We start from the raw sequence: 10609 nt of genomic DNA on the forward strand, positions 1-10609 counted from the left end.
TCACAACAATACCTCCTAGTTTAAAATTTGTCTGTATTTTAGAAAATACTCAGGTTTCAAAAAAAAAGATAAATATTTTTCTTTAAAAATATGCGACTTTAAATTTTTTATTAATAACTTTGCCAAATTTTTGCATTCTAAAATATACTCACTTTGAAAAATATATTTTCCTCTCAGTATCTGGCGCCACTATACGTACAAAGCCTAGGACGTAAATTATGTGGGTCCATCGTGAACGAAAAATACTGGAGAAACAATCCTCCCTTTAATATATTGGTATAGATAGATATAGATATTAATTCCCTCCATTTTGGAACGCTCTTATATTACGGGACAGAGAGGGTACATGGTAATGAAATTTTATTCTTCAAGATATGTCAGACTTGTATGATAAGTCGAAAACATTATATATTTGTGAACAGAGGGAGTAGAAGGCAGCCGCCGGAAGTTGTGACATATGGGTTGAACACCGGTATTAGTAACTCCACGCAGGGTGGAAGTACTGCGTCTTGCTGAACTCTGCCTACCGGGAGATGATGAGCTCTTTCGGCAGGGCGACGCCCAGGAGAGCAATGCCGATCCAGTTAGAAGGAAACACTCCTGACTTTCTTATTCCTCCATCTTGTAACAGACATGATCATCGTTTAATAAAGGTTGCCAAAGTTAAAATAAAAAAGCAGGGCAAAAAATGAAAGCCAGGAGAAGCTTTGAACTTTATTCGACACAAGGAACCTACAGTTAACAGAAACTGACTGTACACTTGAATGTACATTGCAACGGGAGGGTGAGCCTAAACAAGATGACTAACTCTTCCGGGATTGAGGCCAGGCCGCAGCAGCTCATCCTAGACCTGTGGCTTCATGATCCTCACGGTGGTGTAGAAACGCTTGAAGTCCTTCATCGCTTGTTCCTCAATCTGGATCGAGCGGATGGAGGACGGGGTGTCAGTCTCTGGCTTAAACCAGCGGTTGGGAACGTTGTCCTTCACGCCAACAACCTCTGGCGCTGCGCCCAGGGATGGTATGGCAAAGCCTGATGTCCGGGTTTTCGGACTGTGGGAGACAACGCCGTGGTGCCGTTTCTCCTGCTCAAAAGTCAGTTGGTTTCAATCAGAGGCTGCACTTTGTTATATTGGTGTAAGAAAATACATATCAATTTAACATTTGGTAACATGAACTCAACCTGCTGCATCTGTATGTCCCTGAGTGAAGGCCGTGATAGGTTGGGTGAGGTAGCTGAAGATGACCAAGGAGGTGTGCTCTTATCCCCTTCGTGAGCAGGAACAGCACGAGCAGGTGTAACAGATATTGGACTTGAACACGCATCAGGCATAAATGAAGAAAGCCGCAAAAGCCCAGCACTGTCAGGTGAATCCTCATGGCGGTCTTTTGCTTTCGTCGTCACCAGCTCGTTCGTTTTCGACCTCTGCTCGCTTTGAATATCACGAAGGGAAGCAGGTCCCTTCGTTATCTTAGCTCCACCCCAGGCAGGTCCTTCTTGCTTTGGTGTCACAGGCACAGCAGGAGTAGGCAAGCTTAGCTTTGAGGTGTCATCAAGAGCACCACTCAAAAACAATGACAAGCCACCTTTCTTGTTCTTCTTCTTTGATGAAGTTGGCCCGGAAGCTTTGTTCCCTAATGGACAAAAGATGGCTTTTGTGTTACTCGAAGTGCCATCATCAGATGGTTTGACTGGTTCCTGCTTGAATATATAAATTTATTAATACTGTTGCTTCCTTTAACATAATAGATAAATAAAAGAACACATCCATAATGAACAAAACGATGATTAAAGCAAAGAAACTATAAAGAAATGCCTACATAAATAGGATCGATTTATGTTTGTGACATGTTTTACCCCATTTAAGAAAAAATCCTCAATTTTACTCCATGTAATAATCATTTGTCAGTTTTTACCCCTTCTGATTTTTGATGGCGTCATGACCATGGTCCAGCCGCAGTGAGAGGGAAGGGTACAACCCGTCAATCATGAAGTCTGGCGTCGGGACCTTGAGGTTCTCCAGCAGCAAAGGCAAGTCCCCGATGCCACTCCGCCGGCACCTGTGGTACCCACCGTCCGACAAGCCGGTGAACAGGTTCATGGGCCTGGTGACCTCAAAGTAGGCGGCGTTCTTGCAGACAACACTCAGGTCAGATCACCAGGATGTTGCCCATAATCAGAGCCAGGCCTCCTCACAAGCTCCGTGCCGTGGGAGCGGCGACATCGATGCAATGGAGGCTGGGGATGGAGACAAGGCACAGCCGGTCATGCCTGCGTTGTAGAGGACGGAACCACAGTCAAGCCGGCGACACCGTCCGTAAAGCCACTCTGAGGTGGCGCCGAGGACGGAGATACGGCCACACCACCAGGGAGCTGCGGGAGGCGGCACTCAGCCTCCGCTCACGATGGGGAGTAGGACACGCAGTGGACTACGACGCGGAGTCGCCACCAGATGCCACCACACTTCTCACCACCAGAGGCCGCCATCGTAGGCTACCACGTCCTGGATCAAGTGCATCTGCCTCCAAAGGGGGTCGAATCGACTGCAACAGCCGCCGAAGCTGGTGATCTGGGCAGATAGGAGGGGGAGCCAGACCTCGCCAGATCTGGGTGGTGGCCTCCGCTCTGCTCCCATGCACTGAACATGGCCTTAGCAGCCTCGCTTCACTGCGCGTGTTGTGGTGTTGTGGCCGGACAGGAACCGCCTTTTCAGCGTCTCCATCCTGTAGGCCCTCACACCGCTTTCCGGCCAACGCCTTTGTGGGTAAACCTCCAGCGGGAGCCCCTTCTTCCCGTCCCCATCGCCAGCACCCGGGATGAGCCCGAGTACAACGTGCCTGGGAACAACAAGAAGGGCAAGCTCTCTGGCACGGCGTCGCTGGCATTGTCGTGAGAGTTGTCGTCTTTGCACTGCTCCAGCTGGCCGACATCGTGTTTTACTACAACAGGTCCCGGCGGCAGCAACGCGGCACGCGCGAAGGACCAAAGGGCACAGCTGTGATGGCGGCTCAAGAAAGAGGTGCTCCGCCGGCATCCAGCGATGATGGCGCCACAGGCATGGCATCCTTGCCAAAGCACTGGCACACCCGGGTTATCGGCGGTGGGCACTGGGCGTGAGCCAAACCGACAGATGTTTGTGGGGAAGGGCGCGAGGTACAGCATGGAGGACCTCGTGTTCGTGCATGTGTTAGTGTGGTTGAACAAAACCAAAACAAACCGGACCTAAGAAAACCGGTTGGCCAGATTAATCAGTCTATGTGGCATCCAAGTCAGCGCTGAAATGTGAAGCGACGAGAATTTCTGTTAGATGGGGTATAATCTGTCACAAATCTGAAACTTAGGGGTAAAAATTGGAATTATAACTCTTAAAAGAAAGAAACAAGATATTCTGCCTTATCAAATACTTAGCCTCCCATGGAAGCAACACTCAGAACAGGTACCAGAAGAATAAAGTTTCGCATGGCCTCTCACCACTAGGTATCGAGAAAAGCAAAGGTGCAAAACTTAGTCAAACAAACCCACGAAGACACGGCCAAGCATACATAAAAAAACTGCTAGTAACTAGGGTCACGGATAAACACGACCAGTCCAAAATTATACAACTGGTCACCAGTAAGGCCGGTGCAGCCAGATTTTTTCCAAAACCCGAAGTTGGAGGTTGTTGGAATTTTCTCATTTTTGTGGACTTGTTACAAAATGATATAGAGAAGAACTAAATATTGAAATGGAAGTGTAGGTGACACTTTCACAGAAATCAAAATTTCAAATGTAGGACAGCAATCCTTTTATTTTCAACCGTATGGTCTTTAAGATAGGTAGAAGATTTTTCACTGGCTAGGAATACAGGCATGAGACTGAAGACCAACACGGAAAGAACCAAAGAAAATGAACCTTATTGGTATCATAGGATAGAAGAGCGCAAACCTTTTCTGAAGAGCCATGGGTTGGTAACACTTCTGGAAGCTCCTTATTGTGGTTTTGCTCCTTGTCCTCATGCTTTATAGAGGCAATATCAGATTGTGCTGCCTGCTTGATTTTCTTCTTCTGTTTCTTAGAACCCTCAGATTTTTTGTTTGGCACATAAACTGAAGGTCTTGAAAATGCTTCTGTTGGAAAGCCCAGCTCTGCAAGTTCACTTTCAAGGGAAGCCCTAGACTCGAGCTTTGCTAGCTGTTGATCATCAAGCTGATGACCATCCAGTTGTTTAGCCTCGAGCATCTCAATCTGCTGCAGTTTCTTGCGAATTGCCCTGATCTGTTTGGAGACAAATTGCTCAGCATTGCTTTCTTTCTGAAGGAAGTTACCATAACCTGACATTCCATACAACTTTGATGCAGGCTTCTGATTGTCCCTGAGCCTAGGGAATCCTCCTGCATTATCTCCCTCTGCATCGCTATCAATGACAGCAGGATAAGTAGCTGTCATTGTGGGAAGACGGCGGTGACTCCAGGGCTCCGAGGATTTTTCATCCAGCAATCTCTCTAAATTTGCAAGAATTTCAGGAGAAGCATTCATAATTGAAGGAGCTGCCACTGTGAAGATGTAATCAAGGTTGCGAATAGCTGTATCCTGCATCGCATTGCACAGCAGAGTACCAGAAATCACTATATGAAAATTAATTAGGCATGGACAAAGGATGAATGCATATCAGTATGTGGTAACAACTGTATAATGCATGTAAGCTGCAGCACACCGATGTATTACCTCACAGTGCTTCTTGAGCTCTTTGGCTTCCAAGGAATCAGCAACTTCAAGAAGTTGTATAGCATTCTTTGGCTCCATTATATGCTGAATTGCAACTTTCTCACAGAGGCTCTTCAGACTGGGTATGCCTTTGCTCATTTCATTGCTGGTAACAGATAGATCAGTTTCAGGCTGGACATCAGTAAACAATATGTCTTCATCCAACTCTTCCATCACACCACTCCATTCTGATGAGGGCTTTTTGCTTTGGAATTTGGGTTTGGGTGGATACTCGGGATGGTAAATACTAGAAAGCACAAGCATATGTGTTTCACCAACACAAACTGATGATGCTCGCTTAACACCATTCACTCGAGTAAATACTGGAGTTTCATCCTTACGTTTCTTTGCATCACACATGAAAACATCACCAGTTGATGTAGCCAGTGCAGTCCAGTACTTTCCAGCTGAGATGCTCACTACATTCCGTCCACACATAGAGAATATCTGTGCAGAAACAGTTTAAATGTAAGCATGAAACACATAACATAGCTTAAAAGATGACCTTGTGAGATGTAATAACAGAACCTGTTGACATCTTAAGTCCAGATCCGATGAATTCCAGTACAAAATAGCACCATCAGCTGTTAGAGCAGTACTGTGCATCACTCCAGCTGCCACAGAGATCACCTGAAGTCGTTCCATACGATGAAACTTCACATTTGCATTTCCACCCTTCTTAAGACATCTAGCTATTACAACACGGCGAGGGGTCACGAGGCGATGACCCCAAGTGAACACCTGCAAAAGAGGGTGACATCAGCAGGTCTGAGGCCTGTTAATTTTCTTGGTGTTATTCGAACCGATTTTAACTTACCTCACCATCAGCCCCAAACACTAACGTATGATATTTTGCTGCAGATACACCTTTAAATACTTTTCCTTTCAAATACTCTACCATTCTTGGAATGCAATTGGATGCCGAGTTTGAAGTGCCATAGCCTAGCTGGCCCTCCTTATTGGAACCCCATGTGAACACTTCGCCAGTATCGGCAACTGCTGCTGAGTGCTTGTTTGCAGCGGCTACTGCAATTATCCTTTGCTTGAGTGAACTAACACGCCTTGGTGTTGGTTGGGTATCGACAGAAGGGTAACCAAGCTGACCCTCTGCATCGTCCATAGCATTTTGTTATAGGCCATAAGCACACTGTAAATTTTAGAAGTATGTTGCTGGAGACACATACACATTCACACATACCTCTGTTTGATCCCCAGGTAAACAATTCCCCAGCTGATGTAGCAATCACTGTGTGATGTTTCGCAGCAGCCACAACATTCACCTTTTTACGGCCTAATCCAACTGTCACTTGGCGAGGGGTAATCACAGCTGTCGTCTGGCCACTGCAATAAAATGGTAGTTGTAGCAACACAAAATAAATTTTACCAATAGCATGAGAAATGAGACTTTTAACACCGAAAGGCCCGAGACATTAGTGCTCAACTACTGTTGAAAAATGTTAGCGACTTTACGCTTCATTGGCACATTTGAATATACTAGTAAGGTACATGTGCATTGCATGTGGGAGCTTAGATAACCGAAGTACGAACGAATATCGACATACCACACTACATGTAAGTTTGGAGTCATATATGCATGACTTATATGATGTAGATTTAATTCTCGTAGTTCATCGCATTGGAAATCAAATTATAGCTACAAAATAATCGAAAGACTGCATGGTATATACTACACAAAACTGATGTGAAATATATCCAGCACATTTATTTTTAACTATCTTGTACTGCAGTTTTGAGTAGTTAGTGTTGTATCTTCAAAGCCAAACAGACTTTATGAAGGTGGCATAGCCTTGAATTATAAAATCATAAAACAAAATTGAATGGCAATTTGTTTAGAAGAAATCACTTTGGGGAACTAAAGTACAGAAGGGTCTAAAACAAATGAGAAGTGCTTATAATTTGAAGTGAATCGTAGACCATCAGGTAAAAAGGAATGGTAACTCATTTAGAAGAAAAAAGTTAAGAGGGTTAAAGTATGGAAAATTCTAGAACAAATAAGTGCTTGTGTTTTGAGGTTTGTGCATTCTCTGCAAAGAACTTACCACAAAGTCATGTGGAGATAACCATTTTCAACCTTTCTACAAAAAGTGTTTTATTAGATACTGCATGACTGCTTACCTCTGAATATCCGGATGTCCAAGACGACCACCTCGACCAAATCCCCAAGTGTATAATTCACCATCAGAACTGACTGCTACACTGTGGAACTTTGATGCAGCAACAGTTTTGATATATGACCCATGCAAGGCATCTACTTTGCAAGGTAGTTTTTGTATGTGGGCATTGCCAGTTCCCAGTTGATAGTTTGTTCCACTTCCCCAACTGAAGACTTCCGTTGCAACTAAAATGGAAAAAGGTAAGGAGGATTTGTAAGCGCATCCTAAAGAAATTTCCAGAAGGTCATAATCACACCAGTACCAAAGCACTGAACACAATTAGAGACAAATTAACTGTCTCCCGAAACAGAAGAGAGGCATGCTACCTGAATTGGGAGAATCCCCATTAGCCTGTGATACAGGGCCAGAGAGAAGATCAATAGGTGTACGACCCTTGGTGTCCTCCAAATTGAGGGATGCACCAAACTGTAGAAGAACACCAGCAATGCACAAGTGGCCAAAATGAAGTGCTCTGTGAAGGCTGCTCCAACCGGATTCTCCATCCTGCAAAAATGGAATTTGGTGGGAATTTACAAAAAAATAGTGTGATACTTAATAATGGACAAAAATTGCATTTAGCAAGTAAAGAGCAAACAGATTATATACTTCAAATTCACACCAATGTGGGCGTTTAAGGATATGTTTTTCTCAATGAAGAACATATTTTATGATTTGCCTTTGGTATCTGGATACAAGTTTTCCTCTGCCAATGCATATAATTGTAGAATGCCCAATAGCAACCCAGCAGTTCGATAAATGGAGGCATAGTGCTTTAATGAAAAGGAGACAATAAGAAAATTTATAAATGAAGACAAAGGTGGTGCATACCCTTGCATCTGGATTAGCACCAGCATCTAGGAGCCGCCTGACGATTGGAAGGTGATTTCTCCATGTTGCAAGGTGGAGGGCACCAAGGCCAAATGCATTTCTACCGTCAATGCTTCCACCGTTCTTTTTTATCAAGGCCAAAGCAGATTCCACTTCAGCTATTGACCCTTGTTTTGAAACAAGACACAAATCCTTCAGAGAGCATCCAGTACAAGGTCTGCGCGTGCCAGCTTGCTTCGGTGCGCCTGGCGGAGATACTGAAGGCTCCATGGCACTTCTCAATTGCAGAAGTATCTATGGGGTTATTGAGACAAATCAGTACTCCGTCACAACAATATCAGAAAATGACATTTGTTTAGTTTAAAATGTCATGGTACCTAGAAAGGCAGGTCCACTGCTGAACTGCTTGCATGCCACAGGTATTTTGCACAGCAGCAACACTATTTTGGTACCGTTTGACTAATCGGTAGTAAGTTAATCTTAATCCTAAAGAAAAAGTCTAGTATCGTTACAGTTTTATCTCTGCAAGGAGAACTGGCAGAAAGCTTGGATGATTATCATCTCCACTCTCTAAGACTGAGATATCCTAAACTAGCCAAGTAACATAGGACAGCATGGCACTAGATCTTCATCCTGAGCCCAATTATTTTATTAGAGTTCCATGAGGTTAGGATGCTATTCCATGTCCAAATGGGATGCTAGATAAAGAAGCATCCATAGAATAGAGATCAACCTGCATAGTAAAATGAATATAAATTAGTAGAAGGACATAATGCAGAAACTATCGACAGTAGATCAGTCAAATGATAAAATGGGCTAATTAAGATACAAGACGGGTTTAAAAATGGCATCGATTAGTAGAATAAATATTAGCAAACAGCCAAAATAATAGTGAGTGAGATTGCTAACTAACAATTCTAACCAATGTTTGATGAAAAAGAGGCCAGCATCAAAAAGGCATTTGCGTGAAAGTCTAGAGTGCAATAGCAGGACTACTTGGGCATATGTGAACTTATATATGTATTAGAGAAGTCAGCCGGCCAAAAAAACTTGGAAAATATGCAGCTAACACGATATAGAAAATGATCATCACATCATAGTAAAATTACAATCTAGCACATAGATTTCTCAACCTACAGGTGACCAGGTGGCCATTTTAGAGTTCCTCTGTCATATTTCGTATGGTAGAACACTAGAGCTACTTTTTGGCCATCAGCTTTTTTCTTAATCAAGTTGCAAACAAATATGTTACCAGGTTGTGCAATGATCTGATTTACCAAGCAATTGGATAGCATCTAATGATCTGATTTATCAAACAAAGCAACAGACTGTCAACTATTATGTGGCAGAGAACTTCTTTTTTTCAAGATAAGCATAGAAACCCCAAACTCAAAATTGAGCTTCATATTGAACTAGAAAAGGAAGATGCCAGTTTATACCTATAAGAGTATATTGATTTGGACTTCAGGTAGTAACAACGGTCCAGACAAAAAAATTGTATACACTGCACAAGCAATTAACAAAAATAATCTGTCTAACAGCCCGTAAGGTCTAGATCATATTTCAAGTAACTGGTTCGACACAATTAGCAAGTCTTAAGTAATGTTCGATCATTTTTTTGGAAGTAATATTGGAATGACCGGCTAAAATATATAAAACGGTGTAGCAATTGATCAACGGCAGAAAAACAAAACAAAAAAGTGATCCGCACAGAAAGGATATTCCAACCACGAGGAACAGCAGATGCTTTTGCGTTGCCTAAGGAGAGAGTCAAGCAAAAACTAACAGGAAACACACACAAAAGAAAGTAATAAGAGAAACATATAAACATTTTTGCGTGCAGATGAATATAAAACTGCACCAAACGTAGCGGAAGCCATCAAACTTCTTCCAAAAATACGTGATTTATTAGAGAGCTAGACGGGAATTCTCACTGGAAACAAATCAACAGCAATTACACCCGTACGAATCTAAAATGAAATTCATCCTTTCGTACAGAAACAATAGGAGTAACCGATCAAAAACCAAGCATTACCCGCTGCGAATACTGGCGCACAAGTCGGATCAAACAACCGGAGCGGACCGGCATTGCGCCGAGCAACCGCCGGGGGCATCCTTGTCTACTCCCAACAAACGGATCTACGACCAGACGAAATCGCGCATAGCACCACAGAAACGAGATCCAACCCATGCCTCATACACGAGAATCCAGTGACGGAGAATGGAAATGGAAGAATCCACAACTGACCTTGGATTGGATTGGATTGGACTCCCCGTCAAGAACACATGCTGTCCTATGTCCTCTCTCTCTCTCTCCCCGGGAGGGCTGCGTTTATGTGGGAGGGAGGGAGGGAGGGGATCCCGGCGTGGAATATGCTCCGGTTAGTTCGGGCGCAGGAGGGGGAGGAACCGCCCTCTCTCGTTTCTCTCTCTTTGGTTTCCTGGCGTGCGTGGTCTCTCTCTCTCTGTGAGGTCGGGAGAGAGAGCGATGAGATAGAGATACGTGGTGATCTCAGGAGAAAAAGTGAGCCGTGAACGAGTTTGCCGGTTTTTAGAAAATTTCTAGCGGACTTTTAAAATCGCTGACCCGTAAAATAACGTTCAGTTTAGCCAAAAAGTGACCCGAACAAAAATCTTAAAAGCATCCAACCGTAAGAAAAATTTGAGAGACGCGATAAAATCCCCTCCAACCCGCGAAAACACAACTCCTCATTGGTGCCATGTATCCTGCGAAAGCGGTTAGTGAATGGGACATTTCAGTGTGCACGCTCTCCACATCTCCTCCCACGACCGCCCGCCACCGTCGCCATCACCTGCCGCCTGCGATTCCAGCCATTCCCGCCAGTGGAATCGTGCCGCCCGCC

General features: G+C 44.0%; 1 protein-coding gene across 2 annotated transcripts; it reads right to left on the bottom strand.

The window, feature by feature from the left end:
- Positions 1–584: 584 nt before the first annotated feature.
- On the bottom strand, positions 585–10230 carry LOC125537383 (ankyrin repeat family protein / regulator of chromosome condensation (RCC1) family protein). 2 transcript variants are annotated; one of them, XM_048700689.2, is made up of 12 exons: positions 9994–10229; positions 8123–8478; positions 7746–8039; positions 7244–7421; positions 6880–7102; positions 5942–6084; positions 5561–5850; positions 5272–5484; positions 4705–5190; positions 3925–4569; positions 1183–1698; positions 585–1084 (listed from the first exon to the last, which is right to left on the bottom strand). In XM_048700689.2, exons 3-12 carry the CDS (start codon positions 8013–8015, stop codon positions 845–847), a joined length of 3204 nt encoding a protein of 1067 aa, XP_048556646.2. In that variant the 5' UTR covers positions 8016–8039; positions 8123–8478; positions 9994–10229; the 3' UTR covers positions 585–844. The 2 variants fall into 2 exon arrangements, with proteins under 2 accessions (XP_048556646.2, XP_048556648.2); XM_048700691.2 differs by lacking the exon at positions 8123–8478 and having other exon boundaries at positions 9994–10230.
- Between the last annotated feature and the right edge of the window lie 379 nt (positions 10231–10609).

The sequence above is a fragment of the Triticum urartu genome, chromosome 2A, assembly GCF_056163025.1.
Source record: "Triticum urartu cultivar PI428250 chromosome 2A, HENAU_Tu73, whole genome shotgun sequence".
In the NCBI taxonomy this organism is placed as follows: domain Eukaryota; kingdom Viridiplantae; phylum Streptophyta; class Magnoliopsida; order Poales; family Poaceae; genus Triticum; species Triticum urartu.

Coding starts and splice junctions, on each gene's coding strand:
- LOC125537383 (XM_048700691.2), bottom strand. CDS start 8,015: ATGGAGCCTTCAGTATCTCCGCCAGGCGCACCGAAGCAAGCTGGCACG. Junction 7,422..7,745: donor GTGCTAATCCAGATGCAAGG/GTATGCACCACC, acceptor CCATTTTTGCAG/GATGGAGAATCCGGTTGGAG. Junction 7,103..7,243: donor TGGGGATTCTCCCAATTCAG/GTAGCATGCCTC, acceptor TTTCCATTTTAG/TTGCAACGGAAGTCTTCAGT.